Below are 27934 nucleotides of genomic sequence, written 5' to 3' on the forward strand. Positions count from 1 at the left end.
GCTGAAGTCCTGCTTTAAAATCCATCCCCAACATTGTACGCCGAGAGATGGTTCGTTTATTTTTATTTTTAATTTAATCAGGCTGATATGCCTGCTAAGAAACGGCGACAGCAAGCTTTTGATTTTTCTTCTTCTGAACTTCAAAGCATCATGCCGACTCCGTCTGAACATCTGCCGGGCCTTGCTCAAAGTAATTTTTCAACTCAGCAGACATCCATCGAACAGATAAGTGAAGTTACTAACTTGCTTAGTTTAACTGAGCCTGTAAATCAAATAGGTGAAGCAAGGGCAATTAGCCCACATTTTCAGGCAGAGATAGCTGTAAATCCTAGTTTACCGGAACAGCTAGGAGCGAAGCCAAAAGTTAAATTTCAACAAAGTTTCATGTCTAAGCCAACTTTATATGAGAGCAACCTTTTAGACGATGACATAAATATTCAAATTACTAAGTCCTTGGCAGATGATTTAAAGCATGATATTGCTGCAATACAAAAATGTTTATTAGATTTGAAACTGGATAAAGAGTCAAAAGACCTCAGCCAGTCTGAAAAGGAACTTGCCCAGTTCTACAGCTCCCAAATTATTGACAAAGAAAACAAACTGAGCCGGATAAGAAGTGCACAAGTAGAATACTGTGAAGGCAAAATATATGAATCATTAAAATTGAAAAATATGGTCTCTGTTCAAAGACAGTTTGTTGAGGTCACGCATTTACCAGCATTCAAGGAACTAGATGCAGCACCACCCAGTGGCCAAATTGAGAAAACACCCAGTTTAACTTTTCCTCTGGGATTTGGCTCAATTCCAAGCCAGATCCAAAATGCGCCACCTGGTGGACAACTTAAGCAACTGCATCAAAATGTTGTTTTATCGCCAGAGAATTCAGGAGCGCCATCTAGTGACCGTTTGAAGCAATATAAGTTACCAGATGATCGGAGAAATGTTGATTCGCGCCAAAAAGATTCTTTTTTAGATTTTCAAATGAATAAAGAAGCTTCAGCAGAACAATTTTATTCTGCAAGCAAGGGAAGGTTTGTACCTCAACAGAACTTTTTTCAGCAGGTACCCCAACCAGATCAAGGGGTGCAATATTCACAGGTACAACCGCCCCAAGCTCCTGTTATGCCCGTGCACTCGGCGCAAATTCCACTTCAACCAGCTCAGCCATTATTGGCACCACGCCCTCAACTGCAACAACAGATGCCGGCTGCATTTCCAAGACAATTCTCTACCTTGTCACCATTGCAAGGTGAGTCTCAACTTCAAAATAATGGGCGAAATTATAAGACGTGGTTACACCAGATCACGCTGATATTAGCTGCAGAAGGGGTTGACACCATTGTATTCAACCCACCAAACAGACTCTGGACACAAGAAGAAAGAGCCTTAGATAGAAGAGCGACCATTTTGATTCTCATGTCTTTAGTTACAGATTTATCTATCAGATTCTCTCTTGCCAATACTGCAAACGCCGTAATTACCGCGCTCGATGAACTATACCGTCCTATCTCTCCTGAGGGCACATGCCTGTTGTTCACTGATTTTTTTAATGCGAAATTACAACCTGGAGAGAAAATTGCTCCACACTTGTCGAAGCTCTTGGCGATGCAGAAGGAATTGATCGAAAGAGGATACAATATTGACCATATACAAATGACTACTGCAATCCTCACGTCGTTAAATGAGGACTGGAAAGAAGCTATCACGAAGTGTCTTAGTATACCCATACCTCAACGCACTACAACCAGAGTTTGCCAAATGTTGACCGAAGAAGAAATCATTATGGAACGAATGCGGAAACCCAGATTCACTACTATTAGATCTCCAGTGAGTCGTGGTTACCAACAAAGGAGTAACCAGTCTAGAAGATCAGATTTTCAACGCTCTCAATCTGCTGATCCACAACGCTCTCAATATCCTGCCCAGAATAGAGGAAGACGTTCCACAGGCAGTAGACGCAGAGGTTCCAGTACCTATAGGTCAGCTCAACGAGGTTCCGGAAGCGAATCACAATCAAAAATCAATACTGTGCTTCAGAAAAACGTTCCTGACTTAAATTGTGAGTACAACACAAAACGTTTATGGACTATAGATAGTGGAGCTGCTTTTCATATTACTCACCAAAAAGAACTTTTTACGGAATTACGTGAATCTGACATCAAGGAGGTGTATGGATTCTCAAAAAACTTATCCCGAGTCGAAGGAGAAGGAACAATCTACATAGATGAACTGGACCAGACGATTCCACGCGTTCTCTACATTCCAAATTCTGAAAGCAACATACTCAGCCTTCATCGCCTAAACAAAGACTTAGGCTACAAAGCAATGCTATTGAACTCTGATATCCACATGATTAGAAATGGCACTGTTGTCGCACATGCCATTCCGATTGGTGGTGTTTTCTACCTCAAGCCGAACTTTCATTCATTGGTAGATGTAAGTATGAGCGTTCCAAAACATGAAAGCGCAGGCCCAGAGAGAAAACCTGCTGCTATTATAAAATCAGAGGCTCATAAAGCCAATGAATCACAAGATGTTCCGCATAATGTTGCAAATGCAAAACCTTTACTAAAAAATAAACCTTTTCATTCTAGGTGCATCCACCGTTGGCATCGACGTTTGGGCCATGCTTCCTATGATGTATTATCTAAGATGCCTGAGTGCGTGAACGGTTTCAAAGTTGATAGTAATTGTCCTATTTATCTTGATTGTTTTGTTTGTAATAAATCTAAATCAAAGGCTGCCCCCATTGCTAAACATGCCCTTCGTTTGTCTTCACGCATTTTCGATTTGGTTCATACCGACATTGTCGGTCCATTTCGGCCTACTAGGGGTAACAATAAGTATTTTTTAACAATTGTTGATAGTTTTTCGAGATATGGCTTTGTGTATCTAATGAAACAGAAATCAGAGACGTTTCAGATCTTTACAGACTTTGCTGCAAAGGTCTTCAATCAATTCGGTGTCCGTATTAGAAGAATCCAAAGTGATCGTGGTGGTGAGTTTATGTCTCAGCGATTCCAGAACTGGATGAGACGCAAAGGAATACGGCACCAAGCTTCAGCACCTTACACTCCGGCCCACAATGGGATAGCTGAACGAAGGCAAGGTGTTCTACAGACTATGTATCGCTGTCTCTTAGAAGACGCTGATCTCGATAATGCTTATTGGGGCGAAGCATTAAGGTATGCAAACTACCTTGTTAATCGTACTTGGAGCAGTGTGTTAAAACAAACTCCGTACTATATGTTTTATGGGAAGAAGCCTGACATTCAAAACCTTCACATATTTGGCTCGTATGCCATGGTTAACATTCCACTGGCTCAAAGAAAGAAGGGTGGTCCAGTGGCACAAAAATTGAGATTTATAGGTTTTGATGAAAGTTCCAAGTATTATAAATTTACTGACTCTAATTACAGAGCTATTGTTTCCAATTCAGCAAAATTTGAGGAAGATACAAATTGGTCCAGGATACACAGTAACGACACATCAGTTTATTTTCCTAAAGATGTTCAAGGTACAGCGCAACCTGACTCTCAGACAGATGTTCCTGATGTACAGTCTTCATCAGTCGCAGATGATGTTATTAGCGATGTAAATGAAGATGGAGATGACCAAAATGAATGGACCACGGTTCTACGACGTTCCAAGAGAACCACAAAAGGAGTTCCTCCTCAGAGATATCAAGCGCAAGTAGCTCAAAAATTGTTTCCTGTTATTTGTAACAATGTTTTACTTCCTCCCGATAATTTTTATCAAATAAAACATTTACCTGAACCTGAACAGGAAAAATGGTATAATGCCATGCAAGCTGAACTTGACAGTTTAAAGAAATTGAAGGTGTACAAACATGTTGACCCTCCAGAACATAAGAAAGTTATTGGCACACGATGGGTCTATAGAATTAAGCGAAAGCCAAACGGTGAGGAACTATACAAAGCTAGATTAGTAGCACAAGGCTACTCTCAGACTTTTCCTGATGATTACACCGATACTTATTCACCTACTGTCAGAAATGAAAGTGTCAAAATTGCCTTAACAACTGCCGCTGCCCTGAATTTAGAAGTTTTCCAGTTTGATGTTGAAACTGCATATCTGAATGCCGATCTAGATGAAGAAATCTACGTGAAAGGCGCACCCGGATTCCAGGACCAGGAAGGATGTGTCTGGCGACTGCAAAAGAGTCTATACGGATTGAAACAATCTGGTTTAATGTGGCATAGATGTCTAATTGACAAACTAAATTCAATGGGCTTTATTAAGTCCGACTCTGATCAATGCGTGTTTACAAAAGGGCAAGGTAATGTTTATGAAATTGTTCTTGTGTATGTTGATGATATTGTGTATATTGGTCCAAATCAACATATGAGTGAGAATTTTGCAAAGGGTTTAGCAAAACATTTCACACTAAAAAGCTTAGGACACATTCATGATTACTTAGGGGTTCAAATTCAGAAAACTAAGAAGGGGTTTAGTCTCTCACAATCAAATAAGATTGATCAATTGTTACAACAATGCAACATGGCTGATGCACGCCCATGTCGGTCTCCAATGCAGACAGATTTTTATAGGTTGACATACCAAAATAGTCCTTTGTTTAAGGACCAAACACTTTATCGCTCAGTAATTGGGTCATTGTTATATATTAGTAGTTGGACAAGACCCGACATTTCACTTAGTGTGAATTTGTTGTCACGACACGTAGGCAACGCGACTGTATTTCATTGGTCATGTATAAAGAGATTGCTCAGATATATGAAGCACACGATGGACATAAAGTTGTTCCTGGAACCAGAACAAAACAAGTATCCTAAACTGATTTGCTATGCAGATTCTGATTGGGCGAGTGACATTGAAACTCGTCAAAGTACTTCTGGTTTCATAATGTTTTTGAATGGGTGTCCAATATATTGGAAAGTCAGAAAGCAGAGATTTATTTCTTGTTCCTCCACTGAGTCCGAATATGCTTGTGTTTCTGACTGTTGCAATGATTTAACCAATGTTTCTGCTCTCATTACTAGTATCTGGGCAGAGCCAATGAAACCTATTGTCATTATGGAAGATAATATTTCAGTGAAATTCATTGCTGATGCTGAATATGTGGGAGCACGTTCACGGCACATCGATTTACGATATAAAAATGCGAGAAAATATGTGCAACAAGGATTCGTGACTCTACAATATGTGCCTTCAAATGAACAGATCGCTGATGTGCTGAATAAGCCACTGCCAGCTGACCAACACGAATACCTTTCTGAGAAACTGTGCCTGAAGTGAATCAAAGTCCCTGATGACTGCCAAAGAAGGGGTGTCACGCTGAGAATTGCCAGCCAACAGAGACTTTCCTTAGTTAAAGTGTTGCTGTGTTTCTTTATTTGCTCTGATCACACCCCCTCTTACATCACTCCCACAATCCTTATCTTTCTCTGTTTCCTATATATATATCCGCTTGCTTATGTGAGCGAGCACATTCTAATCTAACCTTCTTGTGTGCTTGTAGCCATGTTTTTGTTAGAAGCTGCTTGATAAAGCGCAGCTGGCTCAATGAACTTTTTCTGTTTATAAAATAAAGTTTGTTTTCACTATGGTGCCTGCCTGCTGAAGTCCTGCTTTAAAATCCATCCCCAACAGAAGAGTCTTTAAAATCAGGGTCTCCAACCTTGGCAACTTTAAGCCTGGCAGACTTCACCTCCCAGAATTCTCCAACCAGCTTTGATGTCCGCTAGGCATTGCCAAGCAGTTGGAGACCACTGATTTAAATCAAATAAATAAATTAAAACCTGTTTTAATTTCTAATACAGTAAATATTGTTAGGTATAATTCCCTTAAGACAAAGCTTTTGGGGGCTTTCAATCTTTTTAAATAATGTATTGGGAATTTGGAACCAAAATATTAGGACTCCTGCTGTAGATGATAGCACCTGTCGGACTTTGCCTGGATTGCAAAGAAAGCCAGTCAAGCAGTGAAGGGCTACCAACATTTATCACATTGTGGCTGTGGCTTATGCAGGACGCCCTGCATTTTCTTTCAACATCTTTCAGTGCAAATTGGGTGCTTTAGGGTGGAGCTCCATTTTCGCTATCCCACTGTGTGTGTGTCCCCCCCCCCACCTCCAGGCAGTAGCCCACCCCTGCAATCAAGGTAGATTTTTATTTGAATGGCATACTACCAAAGAATGCCAGAAATATGGGCTATATTGAGAAATAGGGGCCAAAATTATAGGTAGCCCTTATTTAGCAACTGTCTCATTTAGCAACTATTCACAGCTATGATAGTTTGCATGGGTGCTAAATGAGACAGATGCTAAACAAGGAGCTACTATGGTGATGAAAAAGTAAACAATCCTTGCATTTACAACCTTTGCAGGTCTGTAAAGCAAATGAAAGCTGAAATTAATATTGTAAAGATACTTGTGGTCTCTACTGTGGTTACAAAATAAGGACTCCTGAAGCAAAAAAAAAAAAAGCAGTAACAGCTCATTTTTATATTGTTGCCAGGAAAATTAATTGAATGCCTCCAGGAAGGCTTATTTTGTCTTTCTGTTTTCAAAGAGAATTGTTTGGTACCTTATTACATAAACTGTCCATCCAAGACTATTTTTTTCTTTCCCTTGCTTTTTTAAAAAAATTAGTTCCATATTTTTCCACTGATCCCCACTTGGACACCATTGCTATTTTATTTCCAATGCCCAGAATTGCTCTTTCAATTCAGATAAAATGCACTTTTCAACATACCATACTCAGAAACATTGTGACCAAAAAAAGGAGCAAAATAAATATGATGTTTTAAGTATTGTAATGAATCTATCTAGTGCCATTTCAAAATGCACCTTTAAAAAATCACCTAAAAGAGTCCTACCAAAGAGCTCATCAAAAATGCTGGACAAAAATGAAAAGGGGCAGAGAGGGAGTAAGAAGGTAGAATAGACAAGAAGGAGATATAGAAAGTGTGGATAAAAGGAAAAAAAACAGACTGATCAATAACAGCAAGACTACTGTAGTTGTAAAAATAGAATATTGAATTTTGATTGATTGGAAAATGTGTATGCTATTGATATATTCTTAAGTACAGGTTTATGTATTGATGTATATATGGAACTGTGGAGAAAAAATAAAAATAAAAATGCTGGATTATGTTATACTTTAGCTGGGTAGACGCACATTGCTGACCTCAAGGGAAATTCCCGATTATCAAAAGAAAGGATGATGGAAACACTGCACTGGGAGATTTTCCCTCAAGGAACAACTGGCAGGAGGCTTTACTTCCCGTTGTATTCACACATTGCAATAACAGATAGTCCTCAACTTACAATGACAAACGTCCCCAATATTTATGCTCGTGGGTGAGTCATTTGTTAAGTGAATTTTGCTCTATTTTATCACAGTTGTGAAGTGAATCACTGCAGGTGCTTAGGATAGTGACATGACTCTTGACTTCCCCATTGATTTGGCTTGTCAGAAAGGTTGCAAAAGGACCCCATTTGATCCTGCAACCATCACAAATACATGCCAGTTGCCAAGTGTCCAAAGTTTGATCACCTGACCCTGAAATGGTCATCAGTGTAAAAGATTTTTTTATTTATTTATTGTGTATTGGTGGTGTACAAAGATATAATATTTATATACATGATACTAGTAAACAGAAACATTAGGACAGGGGACGGAAGACACTCTGGTGCACTTATGCACACCCCTTACTTACCTCTTGGGAATCGGGAGAGGTCAACAGTGGATAGTCTAAGGATAAAGTCTTCGGAGAGGGGCGGCATACAAATCTAAGTAATAAATAAATAAATAAATAAATAAATAAATAAATAAATAAATAAATAAATAAATAAATAAATAAATAAATAAATAAATAAATAAATAAATAAATAAATAAATAAATAAATAAATAAATAAATAAATAAATAAATAAATAAATAAATAAATAAATAAATAAATAAATAAATAAATAAATAAATAAATAAATAAATAAATAAATAAATAAATAAATAAATAAATAAATAAATAAATAAATAAATAAATAAATAAATAAATAAATAAATAAATAAATAAATAAATAAATAAATAAATAAATAAATAAATAAATAAATAAATAAATAAATAAATAAATAAATAAATAAATAAATAAATAAATAAATGTAGGTTTTGAGGTTAGATGACGATACTAGAGAGTCTGGTAGTAAGTTCCAAGCATCAACTACCGTACTTGGTTACTAAAGTTGTATTTCCTGCCGTCAAGTTTAGAGCGGTTTAAATTTGTATCTGTTGTGCGCTCATGTGTTGTTGTGGTTGAAGCTGAAGTAGTTGTTAACAGGAAGAACATTGTAGCAGATGATTTTATGGGCTATATTGTAAATTTTTTGCTCTCCTGTTGGGGGTTAAATGGTATATGAACAGGAAAAGTTTGTATCTGTTGTGTGCTCATGTGTTGTTGTGGTTGAAGCTGAAGTAGTCGTTGAACGCCCACTAAAAACGAGGACTACCAGCACTCAATTCGGAGCAGCGACCCCCGACTCAAAACGGCCAGTCCCGACAAAATTTACTCCCTTTCATTCTCCAGAACTCCGAAAAACGGGGAAAGATTGCCAAACGAAAAAAAGCCGAAAAGGCAGAAGGGTGTGTGTGTGGCGGTGGGAAAAGGCAGCTGCACCGCGGCTTTTCTTCTCCGCCCCCAAGCGGCTGGAGGAAAAGGAAAAAGCCCGCTATCTTCTCCCCCGTCCCGTGCAGGGTTCTCTCTCTCTCTCTCTGTCAAAATGGCCACCCACGTTTTCCTCACGGGACCCCCAGGTAACTCTCTGTCCGCCTAGCGAGAACGCAGGAAACAGCGGGCAAAGCACACGGCCCATAGGGGGGAATAGCTGCTGGGAGGGAATGGAGAGGCCTTTCCCGAGGCCGCCGGCCTTTGCGCGACGCGCGCGCAAAAGCGAGTCGGGGATCCCACACAGAACAGCCGGCAAGCAAGACACCCTTTGCCGATTCGCTTTCGCGACGCCTTATTTCCGCCTATGGGTGGGTGGAGAGAAAGAGGGTGGTTTTCTTCCGTGTTAATGCGCACGGAAGGACCAATTTGTCCTTTTTGCATGCAGCAGTTTTTGCTCTTGATGGGATTGCGAGCCGCACCAATCCCGATATTGCGCCCAATTTATGCCCTCCCCCCCCAAGGAAAGGCAATGGAGATTATTTTATTTTTATTGAGTGAACGAGATTTACACGGAAGGGTCCACAGCGCCATTTCTTACTAGTTTACTTGCAGGATAGATAGATCTCCCTGGAATAGATTTTCTTAAAGTCTTCAATTGTAAACTAATAGAACCAGTCGCCTGTACTCTCCCTTTCTATATAGAGATAGGATTATACAGGATGACGGCATTTTGGCTTGAGGTGGAGTGGAGATTATATTAACGAGAACAAGCTTTTATTGGGTGGTGTTAGTAGGAAGTGGGACTTAAGAAGAAATCCCTTCTTAAATCCCTCTGGAGAAGGTCTTGACAGAGACAGCAGCCGCAAAAATCTCTGGAAGATAGGTTATTTAGTTAGTTAGTTAGTTAGTTAGTTAGTTAGTTAGTTAGTTAGTTAAGTTTATATGCTGCCCAATTCTAGTAGAATAATAACAAAAATTTAAAAACTAAAAAATTACAATATCAACAGTAGAAATATAGAGATTAATAACAACCTTTAGATAGATAGAATTCTTTATTGGCCAAGTGTGATTGGACACAAGGAATTTGTCTGTGGTGCATATGCTCTCAGTGTGCATTAAAAAAAAGATACATTTGTCAAGAATCATGGGATGCAACACTTAATGATTGTCCTAGGAGTCAAATAAGCAAAGAGGAAAAAATATTGATAAAAATCTTAAGGATACAAGCAACAAGTTAGAGTCATACAGTCATAAGTGGGAGGAAATTGGTAATAGGAATGATGAGAAAATACTAGTACTAATAGTAGTGCAGACTTAGTAAATAGTTTGACAGTGTTGAGGGAATTATTTGTTTAGCATAGTGATGGCGTTTGGGGAAAAACTGTTCTTGTATCTAGTTGTACTCAATCATTGATGGTCCCAACATGAATACAAATTCATGTTGTATTTCTGTTGCTGGCCTTCAGAATTTGGGAATGTCTGGCCAAAATGGCAGCAGATTTCTTTTTAGTATCCCCGTTAACTCGGTTCACTGCAGAAAGGCTCGAATGTGACAATGGGTCTCCAGTTCCCAGTATTAACTACTACACACCCTTCATAGATGCGAAGCAGGAATGTGCCGCTCCCCTCCAGTAATGTAGGATCTGCCACTATCTTGTGTGTTTGTTTATTTCTGTACAAGTCCCTGCTTTGAGTATCTTGTCATCTGGAACAGGTATATTTGGACATAGGAGTTAATGTGTTGGACTAGGACCGAGGAGGCCTGTATTCACATTCAGCTTCCCTAGGGAAGACGGGCTAACTATTCTTCCCCACCAAACAATTCGTAAGGTTATGTATCAATGAAATACAGGGAGGGTCCCTTTATATACGCATCAATTTTTTGAGGTCCTGGAGAAAAGATAGGATAAAACTCAAAAGAAATGGAATAAAACAGGACATATCTGTGTATAATCAGGGGAAGGATATAATTACATGTATTTGCTTGGCTCCTATAAATTAGAGGTTTGGCATCTCCAAGGCACATTGTACCTGCAGGGCCTCAAACATGAACTCTGCTGTAATGATGTTTTCCTTGGGAAAAGCGAAGGGTGAGAATGGCATTTGCTGGCAGCAAATAACTGCTGTTCTCAATACAGTTGCAGAGGAAATGTGCTTTTCTTTTGAACTGACAAGTGGGGAGAGTTCTCTCCCATTTCACATTCCTACATGGTCAAGTTACTATCTGGAGGCTGAGGTTCTTTTTAAGTCTGCTGCCTGGTATTGTCTGGTACACTCTGGCTGATAAAGAATTAACTCAAGTCTGGTCTTCTGAATAGAGAAAGGGATTAAGATAAAGGAACTGGAAGGCTCTTAAATTTCCCTGAAAAAGGAGTATTTTGGAGAGGGATGTTTTCGTGGACCAATCAGGCAATAAGGACTAGGGTTTCAGATCTGACCTGCAGAATGTCAATAAAAAGATACAGAAAACTCAAGGTTTTCGATCCAATCAAGTGGTCATCTGGAGTTTTGCAGAGGAGAACTTGGTAGTCCTAATTAGTACCAGATATGGAAAATTAGTGGAGGTATTCCAGAGAAACTTGAGAGTTATAGAACATTTTGAGAGAAGAAAGCAGTTGGATCTAACAGCCTTTGTATGATATTTCTGATCCCTTTTCTCTAATAAATGACTCATCTCCATGGATTGAAAACACATAAATTGGAATAACTGAGCGATACTGTCTCTTTTTGGTTGGTGGCTTTCACTTCCTTTCCTAGTTCCTTGGTTTTTTGCCAGGGAAATTGCAGTGACATCTTCATATATCCCTGCTGTTTTTTAAACACACATATATAGATAATAAACCTGGTTGGGTAAGTAAAAACCAAACTAACTCCAGTGAATGGAGTGTTTGAATGGAATGTTTGTAGACATCCAATTTCTGTAGTGTTTGACTTCAGATGTGGAAAAGATTGATTAACTATCCCAATAAGCTGTTTGGACAATAGTTCAAAGGTTTTAAGGATTATAATCAATCCTCTTAGAATTAATCAGGTAGCCTAGTTTTCCTGTTCATGTGACATATTGCTCCCAACACATTTAACTATGTTATGGGATTAGGGTGCATTCATAAAACAGGAGAGCAAAAGGTTTACAATATGAATTGAATTGAATACACTGAATTAGCCAGGTGAAAGCAAGAAGTCAAACAGTCCTAAAATAATATTTGCTTTGGTTTATATTGAAAGTGAGGCTTAACAATGCTTTTTGCTGTAGGAATTGGAAAAACAACATTGATTCGGAAAGCTGCCGAAATTTTGAAATCATCTGGTATCCTCATTGATGGATTTTATACAGAGGAAGTGAGAGAAAGTGGCCGGAGAACAGGGTTTGATGTTGTCACTCTGAATGGAAAAAGAGGAATTTTATCTAGAGTTGGGTAATGAACTTTTAAAATATATTTTCTTGCACTATTTTTTTAAAAAAAACCTCAGTGAAATGCTTATTGTTCACAAACATGAAGAGCAGAAATTTCTGAAATGGCAAATAAGATTGTAAAATTATCATGTGGTGACTATTAAGCTAATATGTACTTAAGTTGGTCTTAACTTATGGGTAAGAAATTAGCCTATAACTCAGTGATTCTCAGTTTGGGGGTTGGGACCCCTTTGGGGGTCGAACGACCATTTCAGAGGGCTCGCCTTAGACCATGGGAAAAGACAAATTTCCCATGGTATTAGGAACTAAATCTTCTATTCTGGCGCTTTGGAACATATTTTTCCCAATCCGACCAATCAGGTGTTTACAATGGGGGTGTCCCTCTGACCTTCCTGCCAATCAGCTTAAAGCTCTGTTGGAAAAATTGGCACCAGACTTATGATTGAGGGTCACCACAACATGAACTGTATTAAGAAGTTGTGGTATTAGAAAGGTTGAGAACCATTGCTGAATATTGTGTAAACCTTTGTGATATCTAGGGGGAATCATACTTAGTACCACCCATAATAATGTGCAGTGCTAATGGCTGAAGAAATCAATTAAAAATTATGTTACATATTTAGAACGTTTGAAATGACAGTAGGAAATCTCCCCTCTGGTCTATCACCTCAAGGCTCTTCTTTCTCTGAATACCATTTGCCCCTTCCAGCTGCATTTTGTGGCTCTGTTTTTATGTTTTACTACATAGATTGGGAAGTTAGCAGCCATCTGGATCACTTAATGATTTAATCTAATAATAATTTATTAGATTTGTATGTCGCCCCGAGTCTTCGGAGAGGGGCGGCATACAAATCTAATAAATTATTATTATTATTATTATTATTATTATTATTATTATTATTATTATTATTATTAAGAAAGGTGAGGAAACATTAGGAGAAGAGGCATGGCAACCAGATTGGAGGCTCTAATACTAACATAATTAAAACCATACATGTAAATATCCCACATTGTTTATTGTCTTTCCCTTGAAGATCATTACTGTGTTATGGGTTTAGCAACATATAAGGTTTTTGATTTTCTGATAGCTTTGATTCTCTATACTTGGTCAGATAAATATTTGGCTGTATGTATTTTCTTTATGTAGCTCTGGTCATTCAGCAGCAAGGCATGAATATCGTGTTGGCCAGTATGTTGTAGACCTAGCTTCATTCGAACAGTTGGCTCTTCCTTTGTTGAGAAACGTAAGTTATACAGTAGAATGGTATGTTTTCATGAATAATGTACATGATTTCATAGAAATGGATAGGCTGTGTTTTATGAGGTTTTAAATTTGCATATAAAAAGTGGTGGGTCTCAAAATAGTGTGAACATGCTTATTTTTGGTGGTTTTCATTTCACACATTTGTGGATGTTTATTTACTGACAGAAGAACTTTGTGATCATGAATCTAAAGACTTGTAAATGAACATGTTTATTTCATTGAGTCTCTCATGGTAATGCACGAGTCATAACAAGGTGGTCTCATAAGATACATTACAGAAAGGAAGTGCCTATATGGCCCTTGGCTGGCCTTTAACGGCTCATATTTCCAATGTAGATTTACAAAAATTAATGCAAATAGTACTTTAGCTATATAGTTTGCTGTCTTGTCATAGATAAATATTTTATTTTATTTTTTAAATATTTTAATTAAATTTTCAAAAGGACAAACAAGGACATACAACACTTAACATTTAAGGAGCTACCATTGCTCCGCTTATCGTAGAAGTCTAACTAATACAAAAATATAAAAAATCCTAACTGTAATCAGATCAAAGCAGAAATGCCACACATGTAAGTTACATTCTTATTAAATTTAACTCTATATTTTTAATATTAAACTTATTCATTAAATTTCTTCATATTTTAAAATATTTTATGCTTATACAAAAGGAAAAGAAAAAAGTTATTAGTAATACTATTTACTATTTCATTCTATATTATAATTAATTGTTAGTACCATTTTTACAATTCCACCAATCATATACTTTATCCCATATTTTATAATATTCTGTTTCAGTTTGATTATTTAAACGTTTAGTCATCATAATAGATAAATATTTTAAATGTAGCTCAGACCACTTCCAAATTATTTGAACCTCAAATATATATGAATATTTCTTGATAATATCTAAGTATTTGAATCCAACTCGGTAGCAACACTTTGATAATTTTGGCGGTTTTTGAAAAGCAAAACAGCATTGGTTTTTGTTCATATTTGGGTGTTCTACAAAAATGACCTAAATGGAGAAATTGAAAAAAGTTCCAGAAAGTGACAGTGACAAACTACTTCTGCCTTGTTGCAAAGAAAAACATAAGGTTATGTTCATGAAGTCACTCAGAATGAGGTAGATTTGTCTTAAAAGTATCAACCCTTCAAGGCAGGTCCATTCAAGAAAGAGACACCACAGGAACTATTGGAACTCTGTTGTAGGGAAAATCAACAGAATTATGGAAGCCTGGTAACATTTCTTCTGCTTATACCAGAATCAAAGCCAGATTAGTTTCTGCCTTTTTCTCATGCTTCCTCCCTTTTTAGGTCTATGTTGTTGTTTACATTCTCTTTTCTAATCTTTTATCAGTGGCGGTAACAGTTCTTGTATTCCTTCATTAATTTTAGCTTTACATATAGAGTGGGATATATAGAGAGGGGAAAGATTTAGCAAGGCTTAAAGCCAATTGATTTTCCATTAATTTTTGCCTAAAAGAATTGGGGGGGGGGACATGACAAAAGGATTGGGGAGGGACACGAATCCCAGCGGCCAATCAGGTCCCACAGAGTTGGCCTTCTCCAGGTCCCATCGACTAAACAATGCCGTTTGGCGGGACCCAGGGGAAGAGCCTTCTCTGTGGCAGCCCTGGCCCTCTGGAATCAACTCCCCCCGGAGATTCGAATTGCCCCCACTCTTCCCGCCTTCCGCAATATGTTGAAGACGTATCTATGTCGCCAGGCATGGGGGACTAACTATCTCTTCCCACACCACCTGTTTTCTGACTGTAATATATGAGAATGGTGTGATTGTGGAGTAACAATTGTTTTTAATATTTATGGGTTTAAAATTTAGCTTTTTATCTAATATTGGATTTGTATTCTGTATATTGTGCTATTGTTGTTGTGAGCCACCCCGAGTCTTCGGAGAGGGGCGGCATACAAATCTAATAAATATAATATAATATATATATAACTGCCTTCCAGTACTTGAGGGATTGTCATAGAAAAGAGTGGGACAACATACTGTAGTTGTTGGAGTATAAGACGCATCTTACCAACAGTAAAAACTTGGGTGCATCTTATACACCAAATGTAAACCCGCCCATCCACCCCCACTGTTTGGCTTGTACCTCCCAGCAATTTGCCTCCTTGCAGCAAACACCACAGAGCCTGATTAGCTCAAGTAACTAATTATTGCCCTCCCGATCATCAGCTGATTCAGGCCGCAGGCAAGCAGCAATAATGTGAACTGCCCTGAGTCTTTGGAGAAGGACAGCATATAAGTCCAATAAATAAATAAGCTATGACAATCCTTGTAGCCTGAAACTATTAGCTGCTTATGCTAAAACTGAAAATGAAACTAAAACTGCAATGAGGCAAATTACTGGGAGGGAGTGGCAAAAGCAAAATTTTATTTTCTTGTGCTAATCAGTTGCTGAAACTGAATGCAAGGAAGTAAGTTAATAATTATAAATGTCTATAAAATGTTCAAATTATTAGAATTATTTTTTAAAGACTACTTTATTATTTTTCTGGACCACTTAACAAAATGAATAAGCTTTTTAAAATAAATGCATGATTTAAAGAGGCCCAGTACTATTGTATCTTCTTTTAAATAGCAGAAAATAACTATATTTCCAGAAAGCCACATCAATTTTAACAGCATCCGTACAAGAATAATCTGAAATGTAACAGTGTCCTGTTGTAGTATTAGGATAAGGCAGCTGAGTTAGACCCTGACTTAGTCATGTTTGGAGTAGATCTATTTAAATAATTGGGAGGAGTTAGTGTGACTACATTTAAGAAAACTTTCTGGCATTAATATACTGCCATAATATACATTTCTCCAGTTATTGGTTATTTCTATGGGTCAGGCACACATGCATAGAAATACACAGCAAATAGTGTATATCATCTGCTCTGTTTGCTGGGAGGCAAATTGCTGAGAGGCAGAGGCAGAATTTTTTCCCCTTGTTTTCCTTCCGCAAAACTAAGATGATGATGATGATGATGATGATGATGATGATGATAATAATAATAATAATAATAATTTATTAGATTTGTATGCCGCCCCTCTCCGAAGACTCGGGGCGGCTCACAACAGTAATAAAAAGCAGTATAGCAATAGAACAAATCTAATAATAAAAAGATATTATAAAACCCCAACAATTAAAAACCATACAGCAACATAGAGATGTCTTAATTCCTCCATGCCTGGCAATATAGGTGGGTCTTGAGTAATTTGTGAAAGACAAGGAGGGTGGGGGCCGTTCTAATCTCCGGGGGAAGTTGATTCCAGAGGGCCGGGGCCGCCACAGAGAAGGCTCTTCCCCTGGGGCTCGCCAAACGACATTGTTTGGTCGACAAGACCCGGAGAAGGCCAACTCTGTAGGACCTTATCGGCCGCTGGGATTCGTGCGATAGAAGGCAGTTCCGGAGGTATTCTGGTTCATTACCAACACTTTGAATTGTGACCGGAAACTGATCAGCAGCCAGTGCAGGCCATGGAGTGTTGTAGAAACGTGGATGAATCTGGGAAGCCCCACGATAGCTCTCGCGGCCGCATTCTGCACGATCTGAAGTTTCATCTTCAGAAAAAGTTTCATAAGATACATCTTATACTCTGATGCGTCTTATACTATGAAAAATACAGTACTCTTCAAAGCACAAGGCGCAGGAAAAGAAGTAATGGATGGTAGCTTGTTAAAAAGAGACCCAACCTAGAAATAAAGAAAAAATTTCTGACAGAACAATTAATGCAACAGCCTTCCACTGAAACTGTGAGTGCTCACAAAAATAATTACAAAAATGTTTTTGTAAGAAGCAGCTATCTTGAATTATCTTTTCTCTAGAGCTCAGAGTAGATAACCTGATGTTTTGCCCTGAATCTCTCATTGAAAACGTTTCTTTTGCCCTGCTCCCTCTGAGCTGGAGCCCAAAGATCAGGAAGCATCAAATAATATATCCCTCATATAAATTGCGATTTAAACCATGTAAAAATATTTTGCATTTTGCCGCTAAGTGTTTTTCTACCATACATCTTTTTCTCATAGACTGATCTTGACAGCAGTTCAGTGAAAAAGGTCTGCATAATTGATGAGGTTGGTAAAATGGAGCTCTTCAGCCAGGCATTTATTCAAGCTGTCCAACAAATTTTGAATGGATCCGGGACTGTGATACTTGGAACAATCCCAGTGCCTAAAGGAAAGCCTTTGAGACTTGTGGAAGAGATCAGAAATAGAAAAGAGGTGAAAGTCTTCAGTGTAAGTCACAGACAGATCCACTGAGAAAGTCTGTTTTTATTGGCATGCAATGGTCTGGCAACTTATTTAACATTTGTTTGGAACAATTCCCTTTGAAAAAACAGGTGTTCGCTTCTACTGGAAATAAAGTTGATTCTGTGCTATATTTCTTTTCGCTCTCATGCCTGGGCTTCAGCTGCACCCGTCCTCAGATATGAAGCTTAAAGTACATCCCGTTTGTATCCCTTTTACATAGGATATATAAAGAAGACAAAACATTTATTTTAAATTGCTGCAAATAGATCCATTCATTGAGCTTATATACCAATCCGTTTTCAAATGTCTAAACACAACTTCACCTGAGATGCTTCTAAATGTGGTAATGTAATATGTGACTTCAGAAATTTTGCAGATAAACAACAATAGTCACGGGACCTTCCTAATGTGTATTGTGACAAGCTCAGGAGATGAAAAACAACTGTATTATAGAGAAGATGGAGACATGTTAGCAAAAATAAATATTATGACTAATATTCTTGCCAGTAGTAGTGCTACAGCCTAATGTTATGGGTTTCATTTATGAATATGTCCTTGTGTTATATTTGTTATTTGCAATATTAATAGAGTGGTACCTCTACTTATGAACTTAATTTGTTCCTTGATCAGGTTCTTAAGTAGAAATGTTTGTAAAAAGAAGCAATTTTCCCCATAGGAATCAATGTAAAAGTAAATAATGTGTGCGACTGGGGAAATCACAGGGAGGGTGGAGGCCCTATTTCCTCCCAGGAGATTCCTAGAAAAGCCCCACGGAGGCTTCTCCCTGCCTTTTCCAGCCCTGTTTCCTCCCAGGAGATTCCTAGAGAGGCCCCAAAGAGGGTTCTCTCTGCCTTTTCCGTCCCTGTTTCCTCCCAGGAAATTCCTACAGAGGCTTTCCCCCACCTTTTCCAGCCCTGTTTCCTCCCAGGAGATTCCTAGAGAGGCCCCACAGAGGCTTCTGCCTGCCTTTTCCGGTTACAGTTTCAGAGGCTCGGATTTGTAAGTGGAAAATGGTTCTTGAGAAGAGGCAAAAAAATCTTGAACACCCCGTTCTTATCTAGAAAAGTTCGTAAGTAGAGGGGTTCTTAGATAGAGGTACCACTGTACTACTAACCCTGGAAATTCAGTTACCATATGGTTACATTCCAAATATCTAGAAAGTGAAAAACACATGGGTGAGCTGCTGGGAGTTCACAGGGATTCGGGAGAACCTCTAGGTAAGATTCTGTGCCATTCGGAGAACCCCCAAATCCCACTCCTGGCTGCCCCCTCACCGCCCCTCCCAGAAGTCATAACGTGGCCCGTTTTGGATGCAGGTAGGTGCAGGGGGCGTGCGTAGCTTCAGAAGGATGAAAAACAGGCCTGCCGGAAATTCAGGAAGGCCGAAAAAGCACCCGATTCCGGCTTTCAAAAAGCCTCTGGAGCGTGGGAGCCTCAAGAAGCCCCAGGAGGGCAAAAATGCCCCCCCCCCATAATGCAGGAGGCTGACTAGGCCACACCCATCATGGCCACGCCCACCCAGCAACTGAGAAGTGAACCCCTAGCTAAAAGTTTTGAAACCCACCCATAAAAAAACCAGTTTCAGTGGCCATTCCAGTGACTTTGACAGAAATCAAGTTCACTTGCCCCTGTATTTATCTGAATGGAATCTAAGGTAAAGGTAGTGAATTTAATATTTAGCAACATTGCTTATTCTTGTGAACTTTTAACTAAGTTCGGTAGGCAATGAATTATTGACAAAGCCTGTCTATGACTCCATGTGTGCCCTGGAGAATCTCTTGACAGTCTGCTCCGCTGGAGTGCTGGTTATTGAAACCTCCTCTATTGGAGAAAAAGGTAAAAGTGTAAAGAATAGACCTGCCTGTGCTTTGAAAATGGTTCCAAAGACATCATTTAAGGTCCTAGTACCTCCCTGCTGTTCTTTAAAATAACACCACCTTTTATTCCCCAGGCTCAAGTCTTCAGTTGAACGTTTAAGTTTATTTTCATAGTGATACCTCTATTCAGGATCACTCAGACTTTGCTTTTCAAGGTGCTTACTATAAATCATTTTTGAAATAGTCCTAATAAAGAATATTATTATTATTATTATTATTATTATTATTATTATTATTATTATTATTATTTATTAGACTTGTATTCCGCCCCTCTCCGGGGATCTAGGGCGAATATACTTTTTTACCTTTTTTATTTCAAAACTTTCAAAAGGAATAGGGGTGGGGGAAATGCTATTGGCATATAATAATTAATAATAATAATAATTTATTAGATTTGTATGCCGCCCCTCTCTGAAGAGGGGCGCCAGACCTTAGAAGTTGAAGACCTTAGAAAATATTGAGCACCAGACCTTAGAAGTTGAAATTTTTAGGATTTGATGAGCATGTTCTATTTTATAACTTGTTGTTATTACTTGGTGCTGTGAGCCATTTTGTAAGCTGTTTTCACTCTTGGTCAACTTAAGTCAGTCTCATGTTTCTTTGTTTCTAGCTCCTAGAACAAAATGTCGCATTCTTTTAAATGAAATCTCATCAAACCAGAGGTACAAGACATAAAATCAATGCAGGAAAATGCCCAGTATGTGCTTCATTCATTTAGGTCAACTTATTTTGATACAAGCTTCAAGGACTATAGATTTATAGTCCCATTTCTTTTTCCCCCTACCTCATTTCTTCTGTTTTTTAGATACCCCACAAAAACAATGGCCTGAGTGAGTCCAGGGGCTGATTCTGTTGCCCATCCTGATGTTTCTTCCCCCATTTGTCTAATTTAACTCTTGCTAATTTAGTTGGAGCATTCCTGGGATACTGACACTTATTACTTTCAGTGTAAATCTCTGGGCTACAAATTATTTCACCGTTTAGAAAGATTTTTTTATGGGGGGGGGCACAGTTATTTTCAGAGCCCTACATTTATATTAAAAGCATAACATCCAGTGTATAAATCTTGTATACTTTTGCTATTTTGGTGATATACAATCTATTCCCTTGCATGACTATGTATTTTTTACACCTGCAGTACTAATTACAACCTACTTAATCTGCATGAGTTCTTTATGAGTAGAAAGCAAATAACTTTGGGAAAAAGTCAGAATCCAAAGGACTATTCTTTCCTAATATGGCAATAAAGGAATTCTTATATACAGTGTTCCCTCGATTTCCACGGGGGATGCGTTCCGAGACCGCCCGCGAAAGTCGAATTTCCGTGAAGTAGAGATGCGGAAGTAAATACACCATTTTTGGCTATGGACAGTATCACAAGCCATTCCTTAACTCTTTAAACCCCTAAATTACCATTTCCCATTCCCTTAACAACCATTTACTCACCATTATTACTGGTACTCACCATTGAATAAGACACTTAGTGATCCTGATATTTATAAACATAATTATTTATTAACAATAATTATTATTTTTTGTTATTTATTTGCAAAAATTATTAGTTTGGCGATGACATATGACGTCATCAGGTGGGAAAAACCGTGGTATAGGAAAAAAACCGCGAAGCATGTTTTAATTGTTTTTTGAAAAACCGTGGTATAGGCTATTCGCGAAGTTTAAACCCGCGAAAAATCGAGGGAACACTATATTATAAAAGGGTGTCAAACTGGATTTCTTTGAGGGCCAGATCAGCATTGTGGTTCTCCGCAGGCCGGCCAGGGGGTGGAGGGGAGACTGGATGGATGTCTCCTGCAAAACCCTGTCTGCCAAAACAGGGTGTAGGGGGCATGCACAGCCCCTCCATGCCCCACTTTCAGCCTGGACGGCCTCCTACAACATTCTGCCAGCCAAAAGCTTGCCTATGACCCCACACACCCTGTTTTGGCTTCCAGAGACACTGCAGGCCAATTCTTTGCTATTTCCAGGCTGGATCCACGAACCAGATTTAAGCACCTTGAGTTTGACGCCCCTGTATTATAATTAAAAACAATAACAACTAGCTGATAATTGGACAATTCTTAGTTTGTTCTTGTTCTAATTAGGGACATATAAAAAGCCTTCATAAATATTCTAAGACTTACATTTGGGTTACTTTAAATAAAAGAAAACTAATATTAATCCATATTTTATGTCTATTCTGTTCTTTTTTAAAATTTTAGATTACGAGGGAGAATCGAGATGACGTTTTGCAAGAAGTTGTGACAGCTGTGGAGAACTGCCTAAAATGAGATGTTTGTCTTCACATCTCAGCTTTCGCTGCTTACAGTTTGATGTTATTTTCATTAATATCTACACAGCTTAATTAACTTGGAATTGGCTGCTGTAGGAGTTCTTGTTTCACATGTGTTTTCCGAGGTTGATTTCTGAATCAGAATTAATTTGTTCAGGAAAATAAATGCACAATACACAAGCACAGCCACAAATTTACCAACATAATGATTAGCTTTATCATAATACTGAGAATCCGGTGTTTAAATTTATTTATACTTTATTTTAATTGGCATTAATACTGAAAATGTTTGAACAATATGCTGTGGTGTAGTCTATTTCTGATCAGATACTTTTTACTTTTAGCCCGACATTGTAGAACAGTGTTTTTCAACCAGTGTGCCATGGCACACGATCAGGTGTGCTGTGGGGAAATTAAACATGGGTCCCCAAACTACGGACCACATGCCGGATACGGACCGCGGAGGCCATTTATCCACCAGCCGCCTCCATCCGAACATAAACATTCCCCTCACAATCCCTCCAGCTATCAGTGACAGGAAGAATGGAGGCAGAGGGAACGCTCACTGACCAATCACCTTCTAGGATTCATCCCAATCACTAGTGATGAACCAATAGCAGGCCACCTCTCATTCACACCCAGAAAGGTCCCCGCTCAGGCTGCCACAACTTAATAATTAATAATAATAATAATTTATTAGATTTGTATGCCGCCCCTCTCTGAAGATTCGGAGCACTTGTCATTGTGTGGCCGTAGTGAGTAGTTGAAGCTGCTACTCCTCCCTGTGGTCCCGCTTTCTAATCCTGGTCAGGACTGGAGGTAAATGTTGCCACCACTAGATGAAGCCTCAGCCCAGGTTTCACGCTAAGTGAGTATAAATACATTTAGAAACTATATTATTAACTATATGTATAATATGTACTGTGTCTGGGTATCATTTTGGTTGGTGGTGTGCCCCAGGATTTTGTAAATGTAAAAACTGTGCTGTGGCTCAAGAAAGGTTGAAAATCACTGTTGAAGAAGGAGGACATTCCCTTGATGTAAAGGCTTGCCAGATTCTTAACAGCTATCCTTCCACTCTCTCCCACTCACCCAGGGTCTTATGCAGTATGTACCCAGTATGCATGGAACAATTTTCAGGAATACTGTAAATAAAGGGTAGGCATGGAAAATTAGAAAAAGGGAGATTTCTCAAATGCCAATGAATTTTCTTTAATTTACAAAACTCAGCTCTTTTAGATATATGAAAAAGGCTAAAGCATTTTGATTACTAGTTATTAGCTTTTACACAGTTTGAAAAACACTTTTCACTAGAGTTTAGGTATCTCAGGAATCAAGCGTGTTAGATTAGTTTTATTTGTGTTAATGTATGAGCAGAGTAATCCTTGTTTACCAAGGTTGGGCACACTTAAAAATGTTTAGATTGAGATTAGTTATGAATAACTACTCAGCCATACACAGATATACTAACTTAAAGTTTACTTTGAGAAATAGCATATTCAGATAAACAGTTTAAAGTCATACACATGACAAGTCAGAATAACAAATATTGTATTTATTAGATTTGTATGCCGCCCCTCTCCGGAGACTCGGAGCGGCTAAATATTACCAAGTTCTTACCAATTGTCTTTATCATAATCAGTAAACAAAGATATCAAGCCTAAACACATTTTAGCTATAATACATGACTACAATACAGAGAGATTGCAGAGAAAATGCAGAGCAAACCTAACAATAAGTAGCCAGATAAAGACAAACAAAAAGGGTGACTCAGAGAACAACAACTGCAGCCGATATATTGCCAACCCAACAGTTATGGACACAGACCTAACAATTTGCCTCTGAAAATAAAAGTTAAAGACGATTCGAAGACTGGAAACAAGAGGCTTGCGTTTATCTATCTAGTAAGCTATTTTTCGCCTATGTTTTTTAAAAAATGATTTCACAGTGTTGGTGAAATCACATTTTCCAAAATGCCTTTATGCCTTCATTTGTTTGTTCATTCATTCAACTCTTAACTTTTAAACATTTATCAAATATTTTCTAGCTATTTCTATGTGGAACATATTTCTCTTGTGGATAATTTTTATTTCTCTAATTCAGCTTGACATTTGATGTGCCAAGTTAAATTGTTGTTGTGCTCAGTAACACCTAACATTTTTTTAATTTTTCAATTTTTCGTTTGCACCTTTTTCTGTTAATAAAGGAGCTATAAATTACTGTAACACAACATGCATCCTACAAGACCTCTGAACGGTGTTCAGGCAAATTGTTTACCATTAAATCAGTTTAGCATATCATGAAAACTAAATTCCCAGCCAGGTGCACATGTTTTCATATGCTGCAATGTGTGTTTTTTTTGGCGCCAGCCAAAAAAAATGTAAAGATACTTCACCACTTTTCTTTTGGAATGTGAAATATAACATATGTTCAGTTAGAGCATTCCTTAAAGGAATGTAGAATTGCACATTGTTTTGAAAGCTATTTATTTAGATAGCAGATGTAGTTAGTCTACGATAACAAAAATCCATTAGATGAATTTTTTTCTTCCATGAGGCTGCAGCTGAGAACCCTAAACCTTTTTGAACTCTGAATATTTGGAAATGTGTGAACTTCTGTTCACACCACTACAGATGTCTGTGGTGGGGAGCTGCATAGTTACAAGAGGCTAGTAGCTTGGCAAAGAAACTTATACTATTAAATTGTTAATCTATTTTATGCCGCCAAGCCCAACATTTCATTTCATTGACAGATGTCCGAAGAAGCTTTTATAAAGATGCATACAAAAATTTAAGTTCCCATCCTTGCTTTTATTTCAGTGTGATTTTTGGATTGGATTTATATGTCTGCCTTGTTTATACATATTGCATGTTTCTCTCCCTCTCTCTCCCTCCCTCTGTTTCCTTTTATGTGTGTGTGTGTGTGCTATCCCAGTGATGGTGAACATTTTTGGTTCACATGCCAAAAGAGGGGAGTGTGGAGGAGGTCACACATGTGCATGTCCATATCCATAATTCCATGCGCCCCCCCAGGCATGCATGTATGACCTCCCCCCCTCCCGCCACGCAATGGCACACCCGTTTTTCACTCTTCCCAGGCTTCAGAAACTTTCTAGGAGTCTGGAGAGGACAAAAACGGCCATTCTCACTTCCCCTGGAGGTCCCCCGGAGGCAGAAAATGGCCCGTTTGCCAACTTCTGGTTGGAGCGGAAGGTCTGTTATTTTGCTGCCCCCAAGCTCCAGAGCCTTTCTAGGAGCCTAGGGAGGGTGAAAACTGTCTTCCCCACCTCCGCCAAAGGTCATCTGGAGGCCAGAAATGTTCCATTTGTTAACTTCTGGTTGAACTGGAAGCCCCCCCTTTTTTTTGCACTCCTCAGGCTTCAGAGCCTTTCTAGGAACCTGGGGAAGGGCAAAAACAGCATTTCTCAACCCTTTGGAAGCCCTCTGGAAGCAAGAAATGGTCCATTTCCCAACTTCTGGAGGTCATTTTTGCCCTCCCCAGGTTCTTAGAAAGGCTCTGAAGCCTGGAGAGAGAGAAAAAAATGGGCCTTCCCCACCCCCTACACAGGCTGGAGACAAGTGTGTTTCCTGACTCCCAGTGGGCCCAGAAAAACCCGAAAATATGGCTCTTTGTGCCACTTGTGGCACTGATCTATCTTATAAGTAACACAGAGAACATATATGAAATGGTTGCTCCTTTTTCAGTCTCAAACTTGTCAGGCAGGAACCTCTTAACTATCCTCTATAATTTAAAACAATTACTCTGGATCCCATATGGAGAGAATAGAGCCATTGCTTGACCCTCTGGCCAATCAAGTAAATATAAAAGAATTTATTTTCAAGAAATTGACTGTGGAGGAAAGTGCCTGGATATACTGGTAGCAACTATCTTACTACAATTATTAGAATAGAATAGAACAGAATAGAATAGAATTCTTTATTGGCCAAGTGTGATAGGACACACAAGGAAGTTGTCTTTGGTGCATACGCTATCAGGGTACATAAAATATAGGTTTGTCAAGAATTATAAGATACAACACTTTATGAAAGTCCGGGTGCAAATAAGCAATCAAATCATATTAGGAACCAGCCAATGTCGTTTGGCAGGACCCAGAGGAAGAGCCTTCTCTGTGGTGGCTCTGACCCTCTGGAGTCAGCTCCCTCCAGAGATTAGAACTGCCCCCACCCTCCTTGCTTTTCATAAACTCCTTAAAACCCACCTCTGTCGTCAAGCGTGGGGGAACTGAAACATCTCCCCCTGCCTATGTAGTTTTTTTTGTGTATGATATGACTGTATGTATGTTTTTTATATATTGGGGTTTCTTGTTTTTTAGACTTTTAAAATGTATTATTGTTATTTTAGATTCTAACTATTAGATTTGTCATTGTATATTGTTTTTATCATTGCTGTGAGCCGCCCCGAGTCTACGGAGAGGGGCGGCATACAAATCTAATTAATAATAGTAGTAGTAGTAGTAGTAATAATAATAATAATAATAATAATAATAATAATAATAATAATAATAACAATAACAACAACAACAACAACAACAACAACAACAATAATAATAATAATATTATGGGAGTAATTTCGGGAGTAGTTTCTAAGCCCCTATATTTTAAAAGGTCAGAAAGCCATGAGTTTATTCTCTCTCATCCTCTTCTATAAGGAGGAGAAAGTATTCATACTCATTGCAAGTGGCCACTTGTCATAAAAATGTCTTGTAGGGCGGTGACTTTGTTCTGTTGAGCACCCTTCCTTGCCACTGGCTCAGTAAGCTATTTTCTGCAGTGCAGCTGTTTCATGTAGCATTTGGAGGCCAATTAAGATGATACCATCATCCCAACAAACATGCCTCTCAGACGTAAGAAATGGAGAAGCAATAATTAAAATGCCCACACTGTTATATGGTGAGGCCTAATATGCAGAATTATCTCTAATAGCTTATTGACCTAAATTTGATAAGGATCAAAAACTTTGTAATGCAAGACCTATCTAGAATCTTTAATCTGTGCTCCGCTCAGTCCCCTCTACCACAAAGATTCTGCAGGAGAAGGGCAGCATGGACAGGGTGAGAGCCAGGGGTGGTCAGCAGGCAGGACGGGGTGGAAGGCAGTTCCACTGGCAGAAATGAAGCTGTGTTCCCAGCTCCAGCTGACTATTTATTTATTTTATATTTTTATTTATTAGATTTGTATGCCGCCCCTCTCCGCAGACTCAGGGCGGCTCACAATAGTGATAAAAACAATATATAATGACAAATCTAATAATTAGAATCTAAAATAACAATTGTACATTTAAAAATCTAAAAGCAAGGAACCCCAATATAAAAAACATACATACAATCATATCATGCACAAAAACTACATAGGCAGGGGGAGATGTCTCAGTTCCCCCACGCTTGACAACAGAGGTGGGTTTTAAGGAGTTTACAAAAGACAAGGAGTGTGGGGGCAGTTCTAATCTCTGGAGGAAGCTGATTCCAGAGGGTCGGAGCCACCACAGAGAAGGCTCTTCCCCTGGGTCCCGCCAGACGACATTGTTTAGTCGACGGGACCCGGAGAAGACCAACTCTGTGGGACCTAACCGGTCGCTGGGATTCGTGCGGCAGAAGGCGGTCTCGCAGATATCCCCATCCTCTTCGTCCTCCTTAGAAAGCGGCAGGGAGACCAGCACCGGCAGGAGTTGCAGGGAGCCCATTTCCTGCCCCATTTTTTCTCAACAGCTGATCAGCACCCATTCACCTAGCTACCCAGCCTGAGGCAGGGGGCGACCAAGGAAGGAGAGCACGGGAAATGTCACCCCAAAAAACGACACTGGTGAAGTTGTAAGTCAAGGACTTAACAGTTCACTTGAATGATGATGATCACTCAAGCCACTCCCACCCTGTCACGTGGCTGGCAAGCCACTCCTACCCAGTCACATGACCAAGTCACACCCACGAAATAAGCCACACCCACAGTGTAGCAGTAAACATCTTGGCTGCCCATTACCTAGTGAGAGCTGTGAAACATAAAAAATGAAGCTTTTGCTGTGTCCCAGCATAACAGATATAGTACCCTTGCTGACCTTAATAGGGACACTAAAGCGACAGGTCAAGGTAGTTGTGATAATGATGAATAAGCAGGAGATCATGGTTCATGAGGAAGAACTTATTTTGGAAAGGGGAAAGTG

The 27934-nt window shown here is 38.9% G+C and overlaps 1 protein-coding gene across 2 annotated transcripts; it reads left to right on the forward strand.

The window, feature by feature from the left end:
* Nucleotides 1–8662: 8662 nt before the first annotated feature.
* NTPCR (nucleoside-triphosphatase, cancer-related) lies at nucleotides 8663–23622 on the forward strand. Of its 2 annotated transcripts, none has more exons than XM_070740542.1 (5): nucleotides 8663–8792; nucleotides 11900–12062; nucleotides 13209–13305; nucleotides 17369–17578; nucleotides 21690–23622. In XM_070740542.1, the coding sequence occupies exons 1-5, from the start codon at nucleotides 8759–8761 to the stop codon at nucleotides 21756–21758; spliced, it is 573 nt and encodes a 190-aa protein (XP_070596643.1). In that variant the 5' UTR covers nucleotides 8663–8758; the 3' UTR covers nucleotides 21759–23622. The 2 variants fall into 2 exon arrangements, with proteins under 2 accessions (XP_070596643.1, XP_070596652.1); XM_070740551.1 differs by lacking the exon at nucleotides 8663–8792 and adding an exon at nucleotides 8939–9014.
* Nucleotides 23623–27934: the final 4312 nt, after the last annotated feature.

Source organism: Erythrolamprus reginae, chromosome 1 (genome assembly GCF_031021105.1).
Source record: "Erythrolamprus reginae isolate rEryReg1 chromosome 1, rEryReg1.hap1, whole genome shotgun sequence".
NCBI classification, from domain to species: domain Eukaryota; kingdom Metazoa; phylum Chordata; class Lepidosauria; order Squamata; family Dipsadidae; genus Erythrolamprus; species Erythrolamprus reginae.

Coding starts and splice junctions, on each gene's coding strand:
- NTPCR (XM_070740542.1), top strand. CDS start 8,759: ATGGCCACCCACGTTTTCCTCACGGGACCCCCAG. Junction 12,063..13,208: donor GGAATTTTATCTAGAGTTGG/GTAATGAACTTT, acceptor TTCTTTATGTAG/CTCTGGTCATTCAGCAGCAA. Junction 17,579..21,689: donor AAGAGGTGAAAGTCTTCAGT/GTAAGTCACAGA, acceptor TTAAAATTTTAG/ATTACGAGGGAGAATCGAGA.